Genomic DNA, 26,348 nt, shown 5'->3' with positions numbered 1-26,348 from the left:
GACTAGTCAAAAAACACCTACAATTTTTTGTTTATTTAATTTTGATGGTTTCCTACAACTTATCTACAAATTCTCAAATTGTTAAACTATCTTGTGAAACTCAAGGGACTGTGAACAGTGTTAGATTTACTTTAAGACCAAGGATAGGGGTGAGTTTAGGTGTCGGTTTGGATTGAGGTTAACCTCTAAGGGTTAAAGTGAGTGTTTGGTGAGTGTTGTTCAACTGAATGTCCCAGAGAGAGGCAGCATGCTCTTTTCCTCTGCCTCTCTCCAGGCTGCTTCTACATAGCTTCTTCCTCTGGAGGGAGAAATTGCAGGCTTCTTGCCCTTTGAAGAACAGGTGTTTGGGCCTCTTTCCCCACACGGACGCAAGTTCCAGGAGGAAATTACAGAGCAAAGACACTTGTAGGCCCCTATGATGAGCAACTTCTCATTGCCTGTCTCTGTAAGCTGTTTTATGAGCACTAGATCCCACTGACTTTCCATTAACAGCAAAAAGAGGGATAGTAAAAGTCAAACTACTGTTGGCCTATACTGTTCCACAAATGTTACAAAGCATTTCACTCTTATTCCATTCAGGCTGAAGTATGATTCATCTGTTCTTGAGAGATTTATGCATTTCATAGCATCCACTCCACTCATTTGCAGATCAGGCCTTGCCCTGGATCTGTGTGTGGTGGAAAATATGAATAGTGTTATCACTGTGGCTTATGTATACAAAAACAGGGCTCTGTAGGAGCTTGCTATGTGTAGATCTGCATTTGTGGCACTACATCTCTATGCAGGGTTCAAGTGACAGGGGCTGGAATAACCCTAATTCAAGCCCCCAGAGCTCCTTCACATGCTGCTCATTGTAGTCGGTGTTCCATTCCAAGTTCCACAAAGCTCAAATGTCAGAAGTGAGAATATCCACTCAGATATGTTTAAGATCACAGCCTCTCCCATGTCCTTCATCAAAACGTGCATTCAGCTTCAGTCAACCTTTCCTCAGTCCAGCCTTGGAGCATAAGCCGAATAGTATTCTATTTTCTCTGCCGGTTCCATGCCTGCTCGGCCACAGTGTGCAGTTGCCCGTGCAGTTAGCTTCTCATTATATTCGCCACCGAGGCTGCTGAGAGAATACGTCCAGCATGAGCTTCTGATAATACACAAAAAATGTATCTTGTTTGCACCCCAACATTTTTCAGGCAGTCAGCCAACGTAGGGGAATTCTGAGCGAGCTCACATGGGACAACTCTGACATTTAAACTCACATGAAAGCCTTTCTCCAAGGGGAGCCCATTGTCTCGCTCAGCACTCACTGTTCCCTTCTTATGATTGAGCTATACACAGGAACTGCAAGAACACAGGAAACCTGGGTGCTTCTTTCCACGTTGGGTGGAGAAGGATTAATTTTGCACGTACTTTACTGAAGTATGTTGAAATGAGTATGTTGAGAAGCCACTTAGGGCCAGTGTCTTCTAGTAGAACAAGCGTCTCTGGGCCATTTGTAGATATGAGCGCAAGCACAGCACAAATCATGCCTTGATTTAACATTCAATTTACTAAGATTTCGGCCAATCATGAAAACTTTGCACAGCCCCAGCCACTAACTTGCTGCTCATGAGGTGCAGGTTTTAAAAGGACCAGCAAAACAGTGGAACAAAACCTGAATGAATTGCGTTTTTTGCCACTGAACATTACACAGCGTTGGTATTTTTCTCCGTCTAAGACTTTGTGTGCAGTGTGGCCGCATCACAACATATTTTCCCCATTTCTTCTCACATACATACATCTGGTCCCAAGAGATGAAACCGTGGTATTCTGATGGTAAACATCTTTTCAGCATATTTTTGAGGTTGTGCCTCTATCTAGCCGCTATGTCTGCTGTCATTCTTAAAGGAAGAACAACATATCAACAACAAATCTTTTGAGTATCTAACACAAGTTTATTAATCTTTTTAAAACACAGAGGAAAATCAGAGGAACACCAGCTGCTGTGAGTTGTGCAAAAAGTAAATCCAGCAAAATATGTAAATTAATATGTAAATATGTAATCAACTGCACATGTAATATCTAAACTCACTTTTGGCACAACGCCCACATTTTGCATGGCCCTCCCTCAAATGCATATGCATAAAGAAAAGAAGTGCATTTTGCATTTTCCCATTCACACGGCCCATAAACTTCATATTTAGGCTTGTGTAGCAGTTTCATACAGGCACAATGCATCCAATTTGTACCTGAATCTGCTACAAAAGGTTTAGTACATCAGGCCTTCTGTCCTGACCTGATTAGGCCAGGGATTTTCATTCTACAGTCTCTGAAGCTAGCTAACACTGTGAAACTTTCATTCAACTAGTTGCATGAAACATAATTCCATGCAACTTCACAGTTACACAAAGCAAGTGCTTGCATCACATCTGATTACTCCACAAATGAGCCAAATTAGCAGTGCATTTATTTTTCATACATTCTATTGTTTCACTATAGAAAGTAATTTGTGAAGTGCTTCTTTTTTGTCTTTGTATGTATTTTTCCAGCTATCATTGCCATTCATATTTCCTCTATCTGTCTGTCTGTACTATATATCTGTCTTTTTCATTTGTTTAGCTATTAGCACTGCAGATTAATCAAGGATCATGTCTTATTTTCATCATTTGGTCCCAGAGGAATTTGAGCTCTCTAATTTGTGGAAAATCATGGGAAATAAAGAAAAGAAATTCTAGAGTCTATCTTTGTAGATTATGATAAAAGCAAGGAAACGATTAAATGCTCTCTCAAACAGCTGTTTGAACAGCTGTTAGTCTCAGATGGCTAGTTAAGTCAGCTAGTCACAGAAACACACCTGCAAAAAACTCCCATTAGCTCAGGTAACTGATAACACAAACGGAGGATCTCCTTTTCAACCGTCCAATAAATCATCTTCAGTTAAATTTTTTTTGTCCACTGATCCAGTGAAATTAGTCATTCAAAATGTTGGTTGACACAATCATGTGAAGCATTATCTGCGTTTTGATCTCATGAGATGTGTTTGATGCAGTTGAAATGGTTGGAAAAGTTTCAAATGAGTTGCAGGATGCTTTACATTCTAATGTTGGCAGTCAGTTTTAGACCAATCCATAAAAAGAACTGATAGGCCAAAGGAACCAATGTGGAGAACATTGTTGAACATTGTAGAAACTAACACATGATGGCACATCGACCCAACAGTTTGTTGGCGTTGGTTGGAGAATGATGAGATGTGCTCTGGGTTTGAGCCGTGTCTGTGTCATAGCAGCTTCACTGTATCTCTGAGAATCATCAGGAGACAAGATCAGCATTGTTCCCTGCGGGTTTGAGGGTGACCGGCTCCTCTTCTGAAATCTTTAGAGGAGCAGGAGAGCCGTGGCTCAAGGTTTTCCTTGTCTAATATCTCACCTCCCAGCTTCCTGCACATATTTTATTGCTCCCTGCTGCTGGTGTGATGACGCACTCTCGGAGACAGGAGGATTTGTTGTTCCCGGAGGAGAGAGACAACGGTTTTGTGGTTGTGCAGGAGAGTCATGTATGTGTGTGTGCTAAGGATGGCTGGATTTCTCTTCAGCCTCTTCATTTAGCCCAGGTACCCTCCGCGTTGAAGCAGTGCACAGCAATCACAGCAAGACTGTATGAGTAGAGCTACAGTGATTGGCATCTCATGACACTGATTTAAGAAAGGGAATTTATGCTTTGACGTGTCATTTACTTACAAACATTAACATGTTCATTAATGGGGTCTGTTAGATTCCAATGCACTTTATTGCGCCCCCTAGATTTTGTTTTAGACTGAGTGGTCGACCCTTCGAAGCTACCAGTTCTGTCATGCATGGTGCATTTTTTTTTATGTACTGAAATATATACTACTTACACCTCATTTTACATTCTCTATACATTTATTTTCATGAAGAGCAATTGTGATTGACTAGGAGCTCATTCATAATCCATTAGTTTGCAACATAAGAATGTGTAACTGAATGCTTTATATTTCCTACTGAGCCAAAAAAGAAATCAGAAATATAGAATAAAATTAGTGCTAATATTTCCCTAAACCAACAGAAAATACTGTTTAGACTGTCAAGCCTTTAAAACAGCCCAAATCCATCTTGATTACCTACAAACAGGGAGCCTGATTTCACTTGTACATTAAACAAAAAAGATGAAACACTACACTCAAGTTTCATGCCTTTTATTAGCCCCAGTTGAAAGAAACATCACCATACACTCAGAAAAAAAGGTACGACACTGTCACTGGGGCAGTACCCTTTTTGCCACTGTGGTGGGACCCTCAGGGGTACATCTCAGTACCTTTAGTCAGGGAACATAACCGTACCATAATCCATTTGAATTATATTTTCTAAGTTGACTCCACACACCGACTCCACACCTCTCATCTCCAGGCTTTTTATTTTATTGTTCCGTTTTAAAACATTGGTTTCTAAAAAGATACAAATGTCTACTTTTTCACTAGGAAAAACTTACTTAAGGTACACAATTGGACCTTAAAACCGCTGTTGCACCTTTGAGGGTACACTTACATTGTTTGCACCTTGATGAATGAATCATGTACCTGCATTGTACCTTTATTTCTAACAGTGTATTTCAATTAAACCAACCCAAAGTAATATTTCAGTCTGCAGAAAATTTTTTCTTTCTTTCTTCAAGGACCAAAAAATTGTATGATAAAAGATTACTGTGGCTAGACACTGTAAGACTACAGTTTGCTGCACCAGTACAAGCCACACACCTCCATATCTCAGTCATATATCAAAGACTGGGTGAGCGCCAGATGTGGATTATGAATTTAGTGCTTCTTTACGTTTGAAAATAGTTTATAATTTTACTTTAGCCAAAAATGAGCTCATACCTCCTATAACGAATGTATTGAAGCAGATGTTAGCCTGTCAGTTATATCTTAAAGTTTGTAAGTTATCGCTGAGTGGAACGCATGGGTGTGTAAAGAGAATTATAGGAATTGTTGGAGCAGACTGGCTTCTATTGTGTTGCTGCACCATAAAAGAGAAATCCCTTGTTGCTTTAAATGATAGTGACATAGTGGCAGGGTCAAAGGGAGAGGAAACATCAAAAGACACAGTCAGTTGACTAGACAGTTGATTAATTTACGTTAAGTTCATCCAGGAGTGTCACAGTGATTAGTGTCTTCCCACTTCAACTACCAAAAGCCTTGCTAATGAGTAGATGAGTTGAGTTATGTAGAATGCCAACCTTTGCAATGCAATCATAGAAATAAACATTAGTTACATGAGCCTACATGGTGGCTTAGGCGCTCTACCTCTGCTGACCTGCGAGGCCACTCTGGACAGGGCACGCGTCAGCAGTATTCCCTCTGAGGGTAACGCTGCATGACTCACCACTCCCACCCTGAAAGTTTCCATGGCTGGAGCCCTGCCATGTCGATGTGGGCCACAGCCAGAGAGCTACGTGTTCGGCCAGGGAACTGAAGCTGCGTGATTTTCATGGTTGAGTGGTGGATTCTGTCTCCCCCTGTCTCCCAGTGGGACGGCCAGCTGCTTGAGCCCCTTGCCCCTCTGTAATGCAAACCCCTCCAGCATACCTTCAGGCTGACGTCACCAGGCCTCCTCCATGGGCTTGATTACCTCTCCACATCTCACTCTGAGGAATTCACTTTTCTTTTTACTGTGGCTGTGTGTGTGTGGGAATACATGGCTTATTTTTATATTCCAGGCGCATGATTACATGCTCAGTTTTTACACCCCCCTGTGTCTGTTTGTGCTTGTCCGTGCCTGTGAGAAGGTGCAAGTGAAGAAGTAAGCAAGTTCCCAGAAAAGCTGAAAGTGGTTTTCCTTATTAGTCAGGTCTGCTGTGCAGTGATGAAGAGGGTTTGTGCTGTGATATCGATCAGTCTTGTAGGAAGGAGCTTATTTAAGCACTTACGTTATCACTTAAGTTATGACTGCACACAAGGTTCTGATGGAATGAGAGCCAAGTTTCATTTGATTCAAGAAATGCAGCTCACTGATATTTCTACTAGAGGCAAAAGCCTTATGTTATTACCATTTGGCAGTTGAAGACTTTGGAGAAGGGGGGTAGGCCTGTAACCTTTATGTGCTGCAGACTCACAAGCTTCAAGGCCATTGATATCAACACAGTCTATTTTTTGCTGTGTTGGCAGCAGCAGACGGTTCTGTGTTTGGGGCACATTGAATAGTGCATTAGAGTTCACTATTAAGGGTTAAAGCAGACAGGATGGAACAAAGATTTGTTGCCACAAAAGCATCCAGCACTGTGATTTAAGATTAAAGGAAGCTGATGGTGAAAGTGGTAGATAGGCTGCCCTAGTAGTCCTGATAAGGAAAGCATAAATCTGGTTGTCAGGATAGACTGATTAAATTACATCACTCACCCATCATTTGGAGTACTCTAGGAGATGAGATCCCAGTTCTAGAGAACATGGAGCCTCAGCGGAATGTAAGGCTCTTTCATCTCACTGATTAGGCCTTATTGGATGATTGCATCAAATGTCATGTGTTCCGTAGTCTATTCAAGTGTTTCTTCTTGGAGACATGAAGAACCATCGGTATAATTTATCTCATGCAGATACACAAAGAGACAGGGTCATGTTATTGTTGGGGGCTTCTTTCATTTACAATTCTTACAATATCCAATTCCAACCAATTGCTATAAAAACCAATGACCATAGCTCTTAGTGGTTAGTGAAGCATAGTGCTTCTCTTGGTCCATTCAAAATGAAATTCTCACAAATTGCGAAGGGCAGCTACTGTGCTAATGTAGAAAAATAAGAATTGAGATAAATGGAGATAAATGGAGTTTTTTTTGGACGGTTATGATATGTTCATCACTGTGCTGCCAGAGGGGTGTATGGCAAAGGCTTTGTCAGCTGTTTGGGCTTGTCTTTGGAATAGCACAGGAGCTAAGCCAAGAGAGTGACACAAATGACCTAGGGCTAAAACACGGCCAAAGAAACAAACGAATGAATAATAAACCACATCTTACCTAGGTACAGTAAATATATTGGTCAAGTACATTATTGTTGGGCTTGTCTGTCAGCCGCTTAGAGATAATACAACATAATACAAGAAGTTATATATGTGGTGTGCTTATGTCTTGTAGAGTGTTGAACGTGAGGAACCTATTGAGGTGGATCCAGCTCCAGCCCAAACTGGCCTTGAAAATGGACATGTATCTGCAGCAGGTAACACTTTATGGCTAAAAACACTCTACAGTCTTTCTGAGCGGTTCTTAAGCTGGAGGTATAGTTCTTAAAAAAAAATAATTGAGATTGAGAACCTCTACATTAAATTCTTAATAACTGTATTTGAGGCAACAACAACTGTAACTCCATGTTCCATGTATTTCCTAAATTAAATGAAGTGTGAAGGCTAGCAAGCTGTCCAGAGCAGAAGGAAATTCATTCAGATTGCACTGGGATTTAATAGGAAAAACTTCAGTCTAACCCGTCATGTACTTGGTAACCCTTGCATTACAGTTAACATTTTAATTCAGTCTGTTCATTTTCTATGTACTGTTTATTAAAATGAGCTGCTTCCACCACTGCCTGGGTGCAGGTTACCCACCTGGAAGTACAGACAATCTTTATGTTGACAAACATTCTGATTCGGTATGTAGTTATTCACCCACGTGTGTTGTTACCCTGCATCTTTCTTAGCAGAAAACTTCACCGTGCCTTTAAGACAGAGTCCTCCCCCCATTGGGGTGCCACAGCGAAATTCATCCCCAGTATCTATGGCGATGCCACACTTGCCAATCACTGCAACCACCAAAGTAGCAGACTCTCCAGCGCTTAAGGGTCCTGAGTCACCAAGTAGTCCAATGCAATCAGCTCCTTCAAATGTCACAGATACACAGCCAGGCAGCCAGACAGACACCAGTGACAACCAGCCACAACTTGAATCTCCTATTCATGCAGGTAAATATGTCATATACAGTCATCATGATTTATAGATGTGGTGAATCACACTTTCTTCTGAATCTAACTCTGGGTGCCTGGCTTGTTCTTCTAGTTTCTTCTGTGAAAACATGGACTCCAAGTCCTGTGAGGACCATGGGCTCCCCACGGCTCAATGGTAAAGCCAATCCTCTCTTAAGGTCTTTGTCATCACATGAATCATAAATTCAAGAGGTTTGCACAAATCATTAGTCTCAGTGACTGTGTTTAGGCCTCAAATAGCTTCCCTTGCACCTGATTGAATGTGTGGGTATAGACAAGTGTTTAATGTGTTTAATGACTGCTTTGTTATCTGATGTATCTTAGGAGGTGAAAAGATTTGACTGTTTACTGTTTAAGAACAGAGGTACTGACTGATTTTCATGTGAAAAAAGCCTGACTAACAGAAACCTATATAAATCCCTCTGTAGAGAAATTATCTTCTTCTGCACCATCCAAGTCGGTGGCTTATTCAGGTTACTCAGGCCTCAACCAGCACAACACAGACAGGTTAGTCAAATCATTCACCTGTTTACCACACATTCAAATACTATGTTCTCTTTTGGACAATAAGGCAAGCACAGTACTCCAGTGCAGAGAAATATACACCCACAAAAGGATTGAAACACCTAATAGAACCACAATAAAGTAGTATTGTTGCTTACACTCTTTTGCCTCTGTGGATCAGGGATGTGGATATTCCAGGAGAGCTGTCCTTTGGCAGGGGCATTGAGCGCAGACGGGAGCTTGTGAGGTCACAGACTCTCCCTCGCAGCCTTGGAGCCCAGGCACACAGGTCCATTTTCGAGCGAATAGACTCTGAGAACAACAGGTAGATCCCCCTCCCTAACCCCTTCTTCCCAGTATGCTCATTTCAGGTTTATATCACTGTTCTTGCAGCTGTTAAATATATCTGCCTTTTTCTCATTATTCTCTGTCCTTGTCTTTATTCACTGTTTCTCTTAGTCGGCCAAAACCCGTGGACTCCAAACCCAAGCTGAAGCGTTCTCAGAGCTTTGGGGTATCCAGTGCAAGCAGCATCAAGCAGATCCTGTTAGAGTGGTGTCGCTCCAAAACTATTGGATATCAGGTAAGGCATGAGTGCAAATAGTCAAAGGATTACCAAAAAACAATCTTTTCAGATTGTAAATGATCTGGTCACAAATGTGCAGCTGGAGAGTCTAAAGGCTGAATTACGCTTACATCTGTGAATCCACAAACATGTGTGCACTGTGAAGACATTCGTATAGGAGTCCGCCAACGTTCTGGGAAGCAGTGTTGCACTTATAGTGAAGAAAGAATGAATAGGAATAGTATAGAATATTTGTAAATACAAAGGGGAATTTAACTCATTAGATTTTTCAAAATGTATAATTCAATCATTGAGAAAGTCACTCCGACATCAAAATGAATTGTAGAAAATAAGTTTTCTTTGGTTAAAATATTGCCTTATAATGGCCCATGTGTATCTCTCTGCCATGAATGTATTTAAAACATATATGTTTTAGGCCAAAAGCTTATGTCAAAATGATCATGTCTCATCACAATGTCTCATCATCAGACATCAGGCAGCACATTCATCACCATGTCATGTCATAACTTTCTTTGCGGTAGCTATTTGAGGCATTAAATGCATCAGACATCTGGTTCCTATCAATACCACTGTGAACAATTCTGACTCAGTAGGGTGTATAGAACTAGCACGGTGAACCATTCTATGTTCTCTAGAACAGAGCACTTCACATCAAACCACTCTGAATGACTTTGTTCACATCTTAACCATTTAATTATGCACAAGAAACGAACATGGAATTCCCCTCTGACACTTATTAACACTTTACAATCCTAGTTTTATTACATCCTAAAGCTGATTATTCAGTAGCTCCAAGAACTACAGCGCATGTAGTTATTCATTTTAGAGGCGTGCAGTCAATTTTGCTGAATATTTTTTCCCTTCGTGATTCATATTTTCTGAGCCTTGTTCCAAACCCAGTGCTTCCCTGATGCACAGAATATTTGCATGATGTGGAGTTAAAATTTGGAGGTGTGCACACTCGCTCGTCTGTTAGCCTCGGCAAGATTTTCATTTACAGCATTTGGCAGAAATTCTTATCCAGAGCAACTCAGAATTTGATCATTTTTCACAGGTAGGCAAAAGTTGTGTTAGAAGTTTTGCCCAAGGACTCTTATTTTTATAGTGTAGGGTGCTTACCCACCTTACACTATAGACTGAACCCCAGTCTATAGTGTAGAAGGCAGAGGTATTACCCACTACACTATACCAAACATCAAGATTCACTTGGCTCTTCTCTGCACAAATACATTTATGTGCATCTTAGTGCTTCTTTACAAAAAGGCTTCAATGCCTCTGAGAGTGTAAAGAAATAAATTGTAGCTTCCTAACAAAGCAATAATGAGAAAAAGATGTAAAGGAAATTGAAATCTGCAGCTATGAGTTTAGAGAACCTTTCATTGCCAGGTAGCAACATGAGGCTCAATGTGCTCTTAAGAATGAATTACAATTTACAGGCCTTGAGATGCATTCATGGTACTGTAAAGTTTTAATGTGTTGATTAATTGTATTTTTGTGTATGGGAGAAATAAAATGTTGCTGAATTTTGGATGGGGAGTGTATGCCTTGAACTACGCACAACCTCTCCATCACAGCTGCGCCAGCCATTCCATGTGGCTTTGGTTAGAGACAGTGCAGTCATGGTCAAGGCAAATTTAGAGGAGCAATAGAACAATGTAAGAACACAGATCACCAGAGCAGCAGATTCATAACGACTATGATGATGTTGATTTTCACACTGACAGATGGGGTTTTATTTGCCAGCTGAGGATGAGGAAATAAGTGGTCTTAAATTACAGAGTCTAAGAGGCAGGAGGGGTGGACACAGATTATTTCAACATTTCCAATCTGTTTTAAGCTTTATAGTAGAGTTCAAGAGGATGACTAAATACTACAAAACCACCTTTTCCTTTTTTGGCGATGCTATCAGCTCCTAAGGCTTCATACTAAAAATTCATGCTTGGCACATAATATCATTCTATCATAAAGTAAACTGCAGAAAGCCTTCAAATGTACTTTAGGTTACAGGTAGCCAACATAACAGCTCTGCACACAAGAATCTCCTACAACAAATCATTTAAACTCTATGAACTGTCATATAGAGTTCATATCATTTTTTGTATTTTCCCTGTTCCAACACATCAATTTAAACATCATGAACAGTTTGTTCACTAGGTGAAGAGTCTGAGATGTTTTAGGAGATAAGTAAAATCTACAATCCAGCTCAGGGCTGGTATATGGGCTTTCTCAGGGGTCGGCAACCTGAATGTTAAGTCTGATTTATCCATTAAAAAAAAATCTAACCATCTTGGGCGCCACAACATTTTATGTCCATTTTACCATGTTGGCTGTAAGTATGTCAATATAAATGAAATTGCAGTCGTACTTTGCTCTGCTTTAAGCTTTAGCTCAGCTATAGTCACTTTTCTCGCATCTCCGGCAGGAAACTTTTCCCCAAAAGTAGAACAGTTAGTAAAATGTCTCTCAAGGTTCTAATTTTTACGAGGCTGATGTCGGCTTCTCATTCACCAGCTTCTTATTTGAATTTCCCCGTTCCACCTTAAATGGTGCACTTGGTGCCAGAATGTAACTGCTGCACCATTTAACGTGGAACTTGATCAAGAAGCTGGTGAAGTCAAGAACCTGACTTCAGTTTATTCAAGTTTTTACTGTTTGACAGTTTCTCATTGCAGATTAAAGATATCAGGAAACCAGCTGAGAGCTTATAAATGCAAATAAGTCCATTCATCTTCAAATTCTCAATGTTCATCTTAAATCTCTCTCTTTGCCATTTCATTAGCTACTAGCTAGGCGGGATTGTTGTTTGTGTTGCTATGATGACCAGCAATCTGCATGCCAACCTTTAGGGATAAAGTTCTTTGAATTAGCCATTATAGGCTACATTAACTCCAGTCCAAGATCACTTATTGTTAAAACTGAATGATTTATTTTACTGCAAAGGAGGATTATTTTATTTTTACCTAGAATCTAATTCTGCTGTGGAGCTGCTGTCGACCCCTGGGCTAGCTATAAATGTCACTGATATAGAGAATAATAAATACAGATGTGATGTTTGGCTTCCTAGCAGTAACACTGGCTATCTGGCTTCCTTCTACAATGGCCAGCTAGCAGAAAAAAATTCAAATAGTCCACCATCTGCCTCAAAGCCCCCCACTTTCAAAATATACCATCACAAAGGGGTTTTCCTAGTCTGTAAAAAAGAATATCTTGTTTTAGAGGCTACAGTGGAACTGCTGTAGGAAGCAAATAAAGGCATGATTACCATAGATGTACTAATAGATACATTTATAATTTTAGCCAGTGTCCCTTAATGCCAACATTCATTCTCCTACAGAACATCGACATCCAGAATTTTTCCTCCAGTTGGAGTGATGGAATGGCCTTCTGTGCCTTGGTGCACTCATTCTTCCCTACCGAGTTTGACTACAACGCCCTGTCCCCTGCTGACCGCAAGCACAACTTTGAACTGGCCTTCAGCACTGCAGAGTAAGTGGTTGCAACATCTACTACACTCTTCAGGTTTTACCATGTCAGCATATTTCCTTGCATATTTCCCTGCTTCCACCATCATCTGGAAAGCATTACGTAGTGCCTCTATGTTCAAATTCGTCAAGGATAAAATGTACAGCCCCAGATAACCTCTTAATGAATCATATGAACTATGGAACAGACTCAGAAACAAACAGCAAACACATCATCTACTTGATATTCATGGTGTTAAAAGGCTAAATGAAGTGAAGACTGAGTGATGAGAAAGTTGACCTGAGCACACTTCTCAAGCTGCTCCTCCGGTTCAGACAGACCACATCATCTCTCAGTGTGGCATTGGAGATACTATTACTGACTTTCCGATGCATATGAGAACTTGGTGTCTGTAACTTAAACCACACTTTAAATCAGCAAGGCAAGCCAACTGACCCTAGCCCTGTCCCCTGGACTCCCCTTCCCCACAACATGCGTTTTTCCACTACTACAGCCAGGACATCAATAAACCCTACAATTTCCTCCACACAGACACACATACAGCACTGTATGTACACTGAATTACCAGTTTATTAGGTAAATTCATACAGTGGCAGGTTTTACCTCCTTTGGCCTGCAGAACAGTATTATTTTGCGTGGGCATGGATTCCACAAGATGCTGGATGTGTTGTGGAAGAATGCTGTATCACTTAGAATCAGAGCCCAATATATTTTGCTTATTTGCATCTTCAATAAGACATTTAATTTTCTTGATTTGAAGCTTGTGGCAGTTTCGCTGATTCTTTCAGTAGAACAACCCACTGATTATGCTGCTGCTCGTATTCACAGTGATATATCTAGAATTCCCAGAAGGCCAGGAGTGATGTTTCTCCTACACAACATTGGTCCTGCCTATGAGAAATCAAATTTGACTGATTCCTCTGTCACTTTGTAATTATGATAAGTTATTTAACCCATTAGGCCTTCTCCTCAGTCCTTGAAGTCCGAACCAATAGGAGAGCTTGCTGAGCCATATCTACCTAGATACTGTGGAAAATTCCTGATGGTCCAGTTTTCTGCTGGGCCTCTGAAGAATTTAAGCCTTTTGTTTACCTGCTGAACTTGCCAATGAAACATGAGTAGTACTGTAATACTAAATGCAGGATTTAAGCAAAAACATGATTAGCTTGAATAAAAATGGACAAAAAATGACAGACATGCATCTTTTAGTTTTCAGAAATCATGAGGCCTTCTCTGGAGGCTTAGAAGGCCCTGAGCAGGCCCCCCGATTTCTTTCTGCTCTGTAATTTCGTTCTGGAACTGAGCCTAAACTGCTTTTTAAGAAAAGCTAGAACCAACATGTCTAATGTGATGCCATATTCAGAGTCAATAAGTTCACTTGTTTGAATGCTAAAAGCTAGAAATGCTGACATTTAAACCACAAACCACAATCATATGATGTTGGAGTGAACAACTTGTACGTAAGTATATGGGGAGTACTTCATAAAATAAACAAAGCTCAGTGTATTCTGCTTATTTATATGCATATTCTGTGTAGAATAGAGAGGTAGAATAGAGCCATCCATAGCAAGTGTGCACTCTCATCATTAAGGCTATCTTAACTTCTCTCTTACTATCCAACTTTTCCAGGAAGATGGCTGGCTGTGACAGACTCATCGAAGTGGAGGACATGATGGTGATGGGCAGAAAACCTGACCCTATGTGTGTCTTTACCTATGTGCAATCTCTGTACAACCACCTACGCAAGTTTGAGTGAGCCACTGTGCCATCACAGAATGCTTGAGACTTTTTATATTCAGCAACTGCTGAAAAGTGCAACACTGCCCCCTGCTGGACTGGATACAGGTCTAGTTCAGGATATCATGAGGTGAAAAGGTGCCAAACAAGGAAGAACATTAGTGTTATTTTCTCTTGTTAAAACAATACGGTTGTATTTTTGTCAAGAAAGGCCACTATTTATTTCATGTCCATATAACTGTTTGTGCTGTTTAAGTTTAGGGCACGGATGAATGCTGTACACTCTGACGTATGTATTGTCACAGAGGACACAGGATTTGAAGGAAATTTTACCTGAAATGAGATGCCAGCTAGTACACTGCAAAAACAGAAACATTATTTCATCTTTATAGTCAAATACATAGATATGTACAGAAAAAAGGTACAGTATATTGCTAGACTTGAGACACTTCACATTTTTTTTATTTGCCTTTTTTTTCTATTTATCTTCGTCGTTGTTATGAAAGTGTGGTTTCAAGTACAAGCATAGGTTTGTCAGAATTTGTGGTTTTGTCCATTATATCTGTAGTGCATCACCCCAGCCTTGCCAAAGCTTACCTCTTAACACCATGCACCATGCAAGTGTTTCTCATCTAACTGCACACATTAGTAATACTCCTGTAAATTTGATGAGAATAAAGCTGGATCCACAACAGTAGACTCTGCATGGTAAGTGAGAAGTAAAGCTTTGTTTATTGTTGTGCATTTTCTTGTTTCAGGATGAAAGTACATTACTCTTTGTGGGGTTACATGAATCATATTAAACAATGAGCACAACTTGCTTTAATGTCATACTTTTGTCATCAAACAAACATAAATGATTAAAATGCATTTGTAAGGGACACACTAACAAATAAACAAAACTAATCTGACATTTTTGGATGTTAGAACCAAAAAAAGGGTTGGTTTCTGATGCTGAAATAAACAATGAAATGATGACAGGTCAGTACTGAATCCAGTAGCAGACATTTAGATGCGCATTAGATCAGGCAACACAGTCACACTTCATGATCTAGGACCATTAACAAGTGTAACAGTAAGTGTACTATTTTATGCCTATATGTAAACACATAAATCAAGCATACATTATAACAATGACCAAATCACAAAGGTATTTACACTATCGATACTTATAATTCATCTTTAAGCCATCCACGTAGTGGGAAAATAATTTTTATTTTGAAGAAGAAACACATCCCAAAGTCCAAGATTATGATTGAAAACAGTCCATAAATTAAAATGACCAGATGTGTTTTAAGGAAATCGTCCCTGATGATGTTGCTGGAATAGGATCCACTGGCCAGTGCAGAGGTCCTTTAATTGTTGCCAGGTGTTACGGGTCTCCCAAGTCACCTTCCATAGTCCGAACTAGGACATAAAGCTCTGCTAGACCAACTACAGAGGCTGCAATCACTGCAGAAATAATTCTCTGAAAAGGAAAAAAGTAAACCTTTGTTAGTTTAGGTATTACCAGGTTTATAAAATCTGAGTTTACTCATTTTGCGAAAACCTTCTTTTCTAACGAGAAAAAGATTTTTCTGTAAAAATGATACTAATGTATAGTCACTATTATGTGTCTTCCAGTTCCATAACTGTTGATTGTTGTGATAGTACATATAAACACACAAAAGCATTGCCATTAACATTGGATTGATCGTACCGCTGCTGTTTCTGTGAAGACATACTGGCTACCCATGTAGGCACAAGCGAAGGCAGCAACCACCGTTACGAGGAAGTTGAATACAGTAATAACAACCGCTTTGACAGAACGCACTGCAAGACATAAATATGAATAATGAAGAGAATTCATAAAAGGAGCTCAGGACAACAGAAGAGAAAAACAAAAAAAGTAGGATTTGCTGACCTTCTCTTCCAAAGTCTGCTAGGGTTCCATGATTGTTCATTTCCTGTTAACAGAAAAATACATGGTGGTAAATTGTGTAAGCCAACACCATATGTAGTAAATCAGAATGATACCGCACAGCATACAATAATGTACCACGTGAATGTTTCTTTGATTAGAATACAGGAAAGCAGCTCTTACCTGAGGATTTACATTCCGTGTGATTCTCATATATTCTTCATTGGCCAGTTTTGCTTTAATCTTCTCTAGACGAGCGACCAACTCAGGGTTCTGCTCAAAGAGGTCAGAGGTGGAGAGAAATTCCACAATGTTAAAAGTCAGATTTAATTACCAACACCACAATTTAGTCACACCAATTTTGTACAAATTCAGTGTACTCTATTTTCACTCACTCTTGGAGGCAGCTCGACCTTTGGCAGGTAAAGCGTGCTGTCTTCCAGTAGATCATGAAGATAGACCGGATACCCTGTGGATAAAGAAAAATATCTGCATCACACATTTTATCTTATTAACATTTCTCTTATGTACACACACACACAGTCTAACCAAAGGAGGACATGGTACGTTCTTCCCTAACACAGCATCGCCCAAATAAATAAATAAATAAAAGGCATCTTGATTTTTCTTTTTTCACATCATCTGAGCACAACAGCTGCCTGTTCCATCATGTCAGCACTTTCAACAACAGAAATGCTCCATTCCTACTTGAAGCAAAATCTAATTTAAAGTGAAGAAACTTTTTGCCTTCTCAGTGAAGCTGCTATTTTAGAGATACTCGTTTTTTCAGACAGCGATTGTAAAACCTGTGCTTTTCACATTATAATTAGTGTGTGGAGCAAGCTAAACATAACTATAGTTATGATGTGATAATAATAATAATAATAATAATAATAATACATACATACATACATACATTCTAAAATAGGTTACATACACAGCTAGACAAAAATACAGGTAAGTGATGTGTTCAAACACATTTGAATTCTTCTGTTCTTACCATTTTCCTGAAGAAGTTTCTGCAGTTTCCTTGCAGTTTTAAATGACATTGTTGATTGGTCTTTGAGAGCGTCTAGCTGTTCGAACAGCTGTGGTGAGGGAGAGGATTCTCCCTCCAACAAGTCCTTCAGTTTCTCATGAAATTTTGGCCCAAGTGTAAATGAAGAGGCCATGGTGTTCAGCAGAATCTGTGGGTGTGGATGGACAAACAACATTAACTCAACCCAAAAGATTACAATATTACTGGACAGCTGTGCTGGACACGGTGCATAACATAATATAAATATACTGTATTAGAACTTATATGTCGTTCCACGTTAACACTGTAGAGCAGTAAGTTAAGGGGAGCTTCTCATTCAGTGAACTAGCATAGCCGTTAGCCAGTGAATGTGTTCGCCTGTGTTTAGCAACGTCTGTGGCCCTTAAATTGCAGAATCAACTCTTCGTTTACCTTAAATACCGAGAACAAATCACATGAAACTGCTGCTTATATCCGCTGGGTAATAAGCGTTAAAGCCAGTTACCAAAACACACTCGTCCCAGGAGCTCCGTCAGCTGACCGGGCGAGCAGTGATGACGCCTAACGCGCCCGAAGCGCCTGACGCGATTTATGCCGCGTTCAAGACGATCGGTGGCAAAAATGATTTCTCGCCGAACATCCTGACAGGCTGAGAGTTTCTGTTTTCCAGCAAGGAGAATGCGCTGAAAATACTTGTATTTATTTTTCTTTTGCCCTTTTTACTCCACCTCCGCCTCAGACTGCGTGACAGAAATAGTGGCAAATGTCCCGATTGGCTTATAAAAGTTCTGAATACCTCAAAAACCCTCTGACGCAGATCTGGAGCTCATATACACCAAGAATCGTGCTCAGTAAATACAAACTAAAAGCAAACTTGGAAATGTGCCGTTCTGAAACAGCCTGAACACGTCGTTTCTTTTCTTTCGTTTGTCGCTATCGTTACTGAACAGGACGCACAGTAGGCGGTTTTTTGTGAACGTTTACTTGTGTGCGATCTGAGAATGCGGGGTCTCAAACGTCTCCCTACTCCCTACACACTGCCTGCGAGCACTAAGGTTTCTACACTTAACGCTTAACGTGAAAAGGTGCGCGGCAACCTGTGGCTGAATCCCAAATGGCGTATAGACATATACTGTGGCTACTTGGAGGCAGAAGTCGCCCTACACTGCGCACTACCCAGGGAGTAGGGAGCCAACCGACTGTCAACTTGTAGTATTTTGGTGGCGCGGTGCGTTGTGGGAAATGACGGCAGCCAAAGCACCTGGAAAGAGTGCAGATTTGCACTAATGCAGCTGATTTTTGCTTCTGACGCAAAACGCGTTGATTGCAAATAGCAGGGCAGCTGTTATGTAGGATGTTTGTGGTCACTTTCCGCCACGTGTGACTTACTTGACGGGAGTTTTGAGTGCTCGCGTGTGCACCAGAGAAAGATGGCTGCGTGTGCGATTCGTCGTTTATTTCTGAGCGTCAGTAAATACAAGAGGCGCTCTCACAGAGTGGCGAGTGTCCTTGAATATAACTGTGGGTCAGACTGGACTCGGACCCGGCCATCATGTTTACACTGCGCTTCGACCAGTTTTCAGCAAACAAGGTTCATGTCATCACGGTAAGAGATGTGCTCAGACGTGTCCTGCCTGCCTTGTCCTCCTCCTCCTCCTGCTGCTGTAACGGCTTGCAACACAGCCGTTTTAACGTGAATTAAGCCTTACTCATTTACCTCCTCGCCAGTAATCTTATGTGCATTCATTTGACCATTTGTTCTTTGTTAACCTGCCTCCTCCACCAAGCCTACTGCAAGGAAAGTGGAGAAACCAGAGTGCACTGTGTGGCCTATAGTCACTATCTGGTTGCCCGTAACCTGAGTAGTCACTCTACAAGCCCTATTTATAACTTGACTACTGTGTTAACTACTTCTGCTCTTACCTACTGTCTGCTCTTTACACTGCATTGTGAGTTATAGCTTAAGCAATAAGGAAATGAAGACAGTGAGCAAGTCCTATTTGTGGTCAGCAGTGTCTTTCAGCCAGGAGCAGGGCTATCTGGGGCATCTCAGATTCAGCCCGGCCTGTATCCACTTTTCCAGACCGCTTGTGTAATATTCTTGTTTGAGCAAGTGGTTCATTGAGTGCACTGACAAATTACTGCCCTGTTATCTGAGGGTTGAGTTGCTGCATATTGCAGGGTGTGTTTGGTTATTGGTGACTGCCTTTTGGTCTTTGTTTATTTTGGCCACATTTTCAGAAACCGACCTAATGGGAATGTACTGGAGACTGTAGGAGTGTTTGAAGCACCAAAGCAGCATGGGAAGTATGAAAGCGGCCAGGTGCGTATTTCGCAGAATTTTGTTGCTATTTGACAAAGGTGTTAATCATATCACTTGCCACGCTCCCCTTCCTCTTCTGATCCTCTTTAGAGTCAATATGCTGTTTTGCTGGTTATGATTTTTATATTTTGGTCTCTCCGAGTACTTGTTCGGCTGTATAAACACATTTTTTTTGTCTTTGTAGCTTTTTCTCCACAGTGTCTTCGGCTACAGAGGGATCGTGTTATTCCCCTGGCATGCTCGTCTCTATGACCGAGATGTGTGTCCTACAACATTGGACAGGTAGTGCGTCCAGACCTTCCAGATTCTGTGCTTGTTAGGCACATTGGTATTTTAGGTCGAGTCTCAAAACTGTAGGAGTGGAAAATACCTTGATAGTACTGTGATTAATACGAGTGTAACAGTACATTCTGCCTGTGATTTGATTTCATTTGCAATACTTCACAATTTGACATTCTTAAAGTATTTTGAACACAATTCAAGCCAAGATAAACAAGGACTCTAATCTTGTTGCTGCTCAGCTTACTAATAATACTAGAGCTGGGAGACAGGAGGAGTGCTAGTCTGAGTTGTTGATTAGTGAGGACTGTTTGCAAACTTTGGTGCTCACACAGAGCAACTACATTAGATGGTATAACTAGTATATAATGTCTGTTCTCCACAGCTTTCTTTTCGATATCTGTGTCATGATGCATGATTTAGCTTTGTTTTCTGTGTTTCTGTGCATGTTATTGTTTTGATTAAAACATATCCATTCAATGTTTTATTAAAACATCCAGAGCAGTGTAAAATAAAACTTCCCACAACTAGCTAATTTGTCTTTGTATGAGGATTAGCAGTCAGTCACCACACTGCATGTTTAGAAAGATGCTTTTCTGTGCTTTCTACACCCCTGCAAATCTGTTTATTATTCCAGCAAACCACAGTCCTTAGACCATGGGTCAAAAGAGGTAAAAGGAAAAACACACACTTACTACCAGGTCCTTATAGACACCCGGGATTGCCCCTACATAGTGAGTGCACTTAACTTGAAGTCTTAATTTTCAAACTATTTTCACCCTAATCTCCATCAGCTACTGAAACAACTGTGCATTGGCTTCTGTTGTATTAACTTTGCGTTTTGAGCACAGGGAAATGCAAAATTCTTATCCATGGGCATTGACTATATTATGCCAATATAATACATATACCTATATAATACCAGTGCAGCAGATAGAGATTAGGTCTAAAAATGCTGGAGTATTCCTTGAAGAACATTTGGTTTATATCCAGCTCAGTTTTTTTGTTTCATTTCAGTCTCAGAGGTCTCAAACAGAGGCAGTTACATTTCTGGCAAATCATGACGACAGCAGGGCCTTGTACGCTATCCCAGGTATGTGACTGTGAGAAGTGTCTGTACAAAGTTGACAGTTTATTCTGTGTTTGTGTGTTTGGCTGTTGGTTTCAAATTCCATGTCTCCTAAACCTCTGTCATTCAGGTTTGGATTATGTGAGTCATGAAGACATCCTGCCGTACAGCTCAACTGAGCAGATTCCTATTCAGCATGAGCTGTTTGAGCGTTTTCTCATTTTTAACCCATCAAAAAGTAAGTACTTGTTTCTCTTTAGCTTGCTCATATATCAGCCACCTTCTACCATCAGTCTCTGATGGAATGGCATTTGTGTTGCTTACACAGCACCCCCCTTTACCTCAAGAGACACACTCCGAGCCTGGCAAGAGAAGAACCATCCTTGGCTGGAGCTGTCAGATGTACACAGGGAGACGACGGAGAATATCCGCGTCACTGTCATCCCTTTCTACATGGGCATGAGGGTAAGCGAAAGGCATTTGGATTCAAGTCTTTTTGTAGGTACTTGTTCAGCACTATTTGTGTTTCTGATTAAACTTTGCTCTTCGTTTTGTTTTCCTATAGGATGTACAGAATATCCATGTGTACTGGGTAAGCAGATGCAGTAGAGTAGATGTACTTTAGACATAATTTGTCATGCATTGACTGTTACATTTATTGTAAATTCTGAATATTTGCCTCAGTGGCGATACTGTATCCGTCTGGAGAACTTGGGCAATGAGGTGGTTCAGTTGCGAGAAAGACACTGGAGAATCTTCAGCCTGTCCGGTACTCTGGAAACAGTCCGTGGCAGAGGAGTAGTTGGCCGGGTGAGCAGCTGCACTTCTAATAAACTAGAATTTACTGTTTTCCTTGAGAGATTTGTCCAAATACAGTCTAAACTGAAATGTGATCATTTTAGGCTTTAACAAGTAAAGAAAATTGATGCCCTCTTTCAATATATGCCCTCACTTCAACTTTGACTCATCCATACAAAGGGTGATGCTTCTGTTTTGCACAAGTAGCCCCTCACAGTACAAGGGGAGGAGGGAAAAGTGAAGAGCAGAATTTAAATTGGGACTTAGTCGCCATTTGCTTAAGTTGGCCTCAGTGAGCTAATTAGCTAGCCATGGAAACTTGGTGATGGACAGTACAGACCAAACGTTTGGACACACCTTCTCGTTCAAAGAGTTTTCTTTATTTTCATGACTATGAAAATTGGAGATTCACACTGAAGGCGTCAAAACTATGAATTAACACGTGGAATTATATACTTAACAAAAAGTGTAAAACTGAAAATATGTCTTATATTCCAGGTTCTTCAAAGGTGCCACCTTTTGCTTTGAATACTGCTTTGCACACTCTTGGTATTCTCTTGATGAGCTTCAAGAGGTAGGCACCTGAAATGGTCTTCACTTCACAGGTGTGCCCTGTCAGGTTTAATAAGTGGGATTTCTTGCCTTGTAAATGGGGTTGGGACCATCAGTTGTGTTGTTCAGAAGTCAGGTGGATACACAGCTGATATCCTACTGAATAGACTGTTAGAATTTGTATTATGGCAAGAAAAAAGCAGCTAAGTAAAGAGAAACGAGTGGCCATCATTACTTTAAGAAATGAAGGTCAGTCAGTCAGAAAAATTGGGAAAACTTTGAAAGTGTCCCCAAGTGCAGTCGCAAAAGCCATCAAGCGCTACAAAGAAACTGGCTCACATGAGGACCGCCCCAGGAAAGGGAGACCAAGAGTCACCTCTGCTGAGGTTAAGTTCATCCGAGTCACCAGCTTCAGAAATCGCAGGTTAACAGCAGCTCAGATTAGAGACCAGGTCAATGCCACACAGAGTTCTAGCAGCTGACACATCTCTAGAACAACTGTTAAGAGGAGACTGTGTGCATCAGGCCTTCATGGTAAAATAGCTGCTAGGAAACCACTGCTAAGGACAGGCTACAAGCAGAAGAGACTTGTTTGGACTAAAGAACACAAGGAATGGACATTAGACCAGTGGAAATCTGTGCTTTGGTCTGATGAGTCCAAATTTGAGATCTTTGGTTCCAACCCCCGTGTCTTTGTGCAACGCAGAAAAGGTGAACGGATGGACTCTACATGCCTGGTTCTCACCGTGAAGCATGGAGGAGGAGGTGTGATGATGTGGGGGTGATTTGCTGGTGACACTATTGGGGATTTATTCAAAATTGAAGGCATACTGAACCAGCATGGCTACCATAGCATCTTGTAGCGGCATGCTATTTCATCCGGTTGGCGTTTAGTTGGACCATCATTTATTTTTCAACAGGACAATAACCCCAAACACACCTCCAGGCTGTGTAAGGGCTATTTGACCAAGAAGGAGAGTGATGGGGTGCTGCACCAAATGACCTGGCCTCCACAGTCACCAGACCTGAACCCAATCGAGATGGTTTGGGGTGAGCTGGACCGCAGTGTGAAGGCAAAAGGGCCAACAAGTGCTAAGCATCTCTGGGAACTCCTTCAAGACTGTTGGAAGACCATTTCAGGTGACTACCTCTTGAAGCTCAAGAGAATGCCAAGAGTGTGCAAAGCAGTAATCAAAGCAAAAGGTGGCTACTTTGAAGAACCTGGAATATAAGACATATTCAGTCGTTTCACACTTTAAGTATATAATTCCACACGAGTTAATTCATAGTTTTGATGCCTTCAGTGTCAATCTACAATTTTCACAGTCATGAAAATAAACAAAACTCTTTGAATGAGAAGGTGTGTCCAAACTTTTGGTCTGTACTGTATGTTTGAGAACTCTCAGAATAACATACATAAATTGTGTGAATAATTGCTTTGTCTGGCTTTACTGGAGAGCCATAGTGTGTTTTTAACTGTATAGCCTTTAGCTTGCCACTAGCAAGCTCGCAGGGTAAAGTTACATAAGCAATCTTGTATAACTTATGGAGTAGTTTGTTGAATTAATCTCAGTTTGAAATATGAGGTATTGGTATTGCTCATGTACAGCTCTGCCTTTTTTTTTATTCTGTTTGAAAAGAGAATTGCATCAGATCTCAATGATTTCTAGACAGGTTCTGCTGCCGATGTCAACACTTGTATTTACTTGTGCCCTGCGATCATCTAATAAACTTCACTTGATCTAAGTTAGGCATCAAGACACGTTAAAATGAGTGTTTAAACGGATGTTTGTTGTCCAACCAGGAACCAGTATTGTCAAAAGAACAGCCAGCGTTTCAGTACAGCAGCCATGTGTCTTTGCAGGCACCAAGTGGACACATGTGGTGAGTTAAATGACCAACTTCCTTTTATTTAGTTCCCAATTGAAGACAGTTCCTTTAACAGTTTGTTGTCCTGTAATACAAACAGTTTTGACACAAAAAATCACAATAACTTAACACTGCAGGTTTTTAAGTATACAACTTAGTGCTTATTTGATCTGTTGCAAATGAAATGCACTGTTTTCACTTGTAATTTATGCACAGGGGGACATTCCGCTTCGAGAGGACAGATGGATCCCATTTTGATGTGCGCATTCCACCCTTCTCTCTGGAGAGCAATAAGGATGATAAAGCGCCCCCTGCTGGCTACACCTTATAACAAATTCGCCCCCTTTGGACCAGTGTATTAAAGCTTCCCATGCTCCACTTTGCTGTTCTATGCACTATGCCTTAGTGTTACCCTTTCAGGAATTTGAGGTGTGATCTGATGTGAAGTGGACACATCCTGCAGTATTATAACCCTCACAGCCATATTTGTAACGGTTTTTCAGCACGCAAAGGAACCGAGTGAAAGGGAACGTAGCTCTCAGGTAGTTTGCGAAACAGTATGTGGAATCATCAGCGCATGTAGCTTGAGAATTGGTCATACTGCATAATGTGAATTGAATGTGATTTTACTTATGACTGATCAGATTCCGTCTTTTTTTGGCAAATTAAGTCTTTTGGGATTTTCCTAAAGCTAACTGTTATTTTGATGCATTTGTGCATACTTTGTCCATTTAGAGGGAGGAACGCTCAAGCAGAAATTAAAAGTTTGACAGTAGCTATTGGTATGAAGAAAGAGTTGCAAGGTCACAGATGAATATTGGCTGCTAGAGGTGCTGCTGGGGTGAAACAGCCGTGTCTGTTGAGATGCATGTTCTAATTCTGATTGCACTGCACTCCTTACATTAGTGTGTTTGGTACAGTCCAGTTTGTTTGTGATGAGAATGAGAACATCATCTAGAAATGTTGAGTATGTTGATAATAAATGATGATATGGCTTATAATGTACTGTAAATAAGAATGTAAAAAGTATAAATAAATGTGCATTTTGAAATATTTCTGTTAAGCTGATTTAGTTTCTAAGTCTGTAACGTGTGATTACAATTACAGAGACAACAAAGAAAGTTTCAGACTGCAGTAGTGCTCCTGCTTATCAGATGGTATATTGTATTACAAGGTAACGGACAGTTCTTTCCTTCCCTTTTTAAAAACTGTTTACACTTCTCAACCGCTGGTACAGCACCACTGTTATCAATGCTTTGACAGTGTGGATAGACTTACATATGTAGAGTGTATTTTTGCTGGTTGACCGAGAAGCACTGATTTACTGATATTCCCAAAGTCCTTGAACTATGGTACCACCTGGAGCTTTTAGTCCTGAATTATATGATGCTTGTTCTGTCTCTCATCAATTCTCTTTCAAGCACTAGATATATGGTGCATACCCGATGAGACTCGCGTCTTGTTTACAAGTCTCAAATTCTCCCATCCTATTTATTTATTTATGGAGTACTCTAGCATTTTTCAACCCGATCCCTGACTACTATATCTTGTGGAATACAGTCAGTTACCACAGACTATAATTTCCCTGTATATGGCTCAAAACACACCTGCCCAGGGCTTCTGTATTGTTTCTATTATGATTGTGCTTATATGTTTCACATTATAATAATTTGTGCAATGCTGGTGTTGGAACATCCAAAATAATGTAACACATCTTTGTGCTTAAAAACTAACTTCTGAACATTTAGCACTAGGTGTCAGTATAGTGTAATGTAACAGTCCTCATGGGTGTAAAGCTAGAGAGGCTGGCAGCAGTGATGAGAAAGAACTGGACATGGGTCTGTGTGTTCCAGTCCATTGTCCCACCCTCTGCAATACAGTGTGTCTACGTCCACTTTCACAGCTTTGTGACTAAATTAATTTGGTTAGCTTTATATATACATTGCTAACAGTCATTTAATCCAGTGTTTCTTAATCCTGCTCCAGGTGACCCACAGTACTGTATGGTTTCAACTGATCATTCCTTAGCATGAGTCCTTCATGAGCTGGTTCAGGTGGATTGGGTTGGGGAATAAAGAAACTGCATTGCTGTGGGTCACCAGGAGCAGGACTGAGAAACACTGATTTAGTATAATAGGAAGGATTTGTTTATTCTCGTCTGTGAGAATTTAGGGCGGGAAGGGTTTTTTTCACAAAGCAGGATTTCTCAGTTCAGCCAGATGACTTAATAAAGTTGAGCCTGTTCACTAGCAATGGACTCAACTTTGGGCTTATCTGGCTGA

The 26,348-nt window shown here is 40.6% G+C and overlaps 3 protein-coding genes across 6 annotated transcripts in view; 2 read left to right on the top strand and 1 right to left on the bottom strand.

The window, feature by feature from the left end:
* smtnl (smoothelin, like) overlaps positions 1–15,074 on the top strand; it is a 33,108-nt gene extending 18,034 nt beyond the window's left edge. For 2 of the 3 annotated variants that reach the window (XM_017694864.2, XM_017694865.2), the window contains exons 3-10: positions 7,111–7,192; positions 7,667–7,927; positions 8,022–8,084; positions 8,377–8,455; positions 8,634–8,777; positions 8,912–9,035; positions 12,373–12,524; positions 14,151–15,074. In XM_017694864.2, coding sequence (XP_017550353.1) covers positions 7,111–7,192; positions 7,667–7,927; positions 8,022–8,084; positions 8,377–8,455; positions 8,634–8,777; positions 8,912–9,035; positions 12,373–12,524; positions 14,151–14,277 — 1,032 coding nt within the window. In that variant the 3' untranslated portion in view covers positions 14,278–15,074. The remainder of the gene's footprint in view (positions 1–7,110; positions 7,193–7,666; positions 7,928–8,021; positions 8,085–8,376; positions 8,456–8,633; positions 8,778–8,911; positions 9,036–12,372; positions 12,525–14,150) is intronic. The other variant, XM_017694866.2, reaches the window with a different exon arrangement.
* tmem199 (transmembrane protein 199) lies at positions 14,972–17,810 on the bottom strand. 2 transcript variants are annotated; one of them, XM_017694870.2, is made up of 7 exons: positions 17,682–17,810; positions 17,159–17,345; positions 16,554–16,627; positions 16,342–16,431; positions 16,162–16,204; positions 15,958–16,070; positions 14,972–15,726 (listed from the first exon to the last, which is right to left on the bottom strand). In XM_017694870.2, the coding sequence occupies exons 2-7, from the start codon at positions 17,328–17,330 to the stop codon at positions 15,631–15,633; spliced, it is 588 nt and encodes a 195-aa protein (XP_017550359.1). In that variant the 5' UTR covers positions 17,331–17,345; positions 17,682–17,810; the 3' UTR covers positions 14,972–15,630. The 2 variants fall into 2 exon arrangements, with proteins under 2 accessions (XP_017550359.1, XP_017550358.1); XM_017694869.2 differs by having other exon boundaries at positions 17,609–17,751.
* Positions 17,811–18,026: 216 nt separating this feature from the next.
* Positions 18,027–25,119, top strand: poldip2 (polymerase (DNA-directed), delta interacting protein 2). Its single transcript, XM_017694868.2, has 11 exons — positions 18,027–18,782; positions 19,418–19,499; positions 19,684–19,781; positions 20,416–20,512; positions 20,796–20,871; positions 20,978–21,085; positions 21,176–21,312; positions 21,413–21,439; positions 21,532–21,657; positions 24,002–24,081; positions 24,283–25,119. Exons 1-11 carry the CDS (start codon positions 18,607–18,609, stop codon positions 24,395–24,397), a joined length of 1,122 nt encoding a protein of 373 aa, XP_017550357.1. The 5' UTR covers positions 18,027–18,606; the 3' UTR covers positions 24,398–25,119.
* Positions 25,120–26,348: the final 1,229 nt, after the last annotated feature.

Source organism: Pygocentrus nattereri, chromosome 17 (assembly GCF_015220715.1).
Source record: "Pygocentrus nattereri isolate fPygNat1 chromosome 17, fPygNat1.pri, whole genome shotgun sequence".
Classification (NCBI taxonomy): Eukaryota; Metazoa; Chordata; class Actinopteri; order Characiformes; family Serrasalmidae; genus Pygocentrus; species Pygocentrus nattereri.
Note: the sequence above shows the minus strand (reverse complement) of the source record. Positions and strands in the feature narration are given on the sequence as shown.

Bases quoted from the DNA above. Each gene is read 5' to 3' on its own strand.
- tmem199 (XM_017694870.2), bottom strand. From the start codon at position 17,330: ATGGCCTCTTCATTTACACTTGGGCCAAAATTTCATGAGAAACTGAAG. The intron at 16,628-17,158 runs GTAAGAACAGAA...CTTTATCCACAG, and splicing joins GAAACTTCTTCAGGAAAATG to GGTATCCGGTCTATCTTCAT. The intron at 15,727-15,957 runs GTACGATCAATC...TTTCCTTTTCAG, and splicing joins TCTTCACAGAAACAGCAGCG to AGAATTATTTCTGCAGTGAT.
- poldip2 (XM_017694868.2), top strand. From the start codon at position 18,607: ATGGCTGCGTGTGCGATTCGTCGTTTATTTCTGAGCGTCAGTAAATAC. The intron at 19,500-19,683 runs GTGCGTATTTCG...TTGTCTTTGTAG, and splicing joins GGAAGTATGAAAGCGGCCAG to CTTTTTCTCCACAGTGTCTT. The intron at 19,782-20,415 runs GTAGTGCGTCCA...TTATTATTCCAG, and splicing joins TGTCCTACAACATTGGACAG to CAAACCACAGTCCTTAGACC.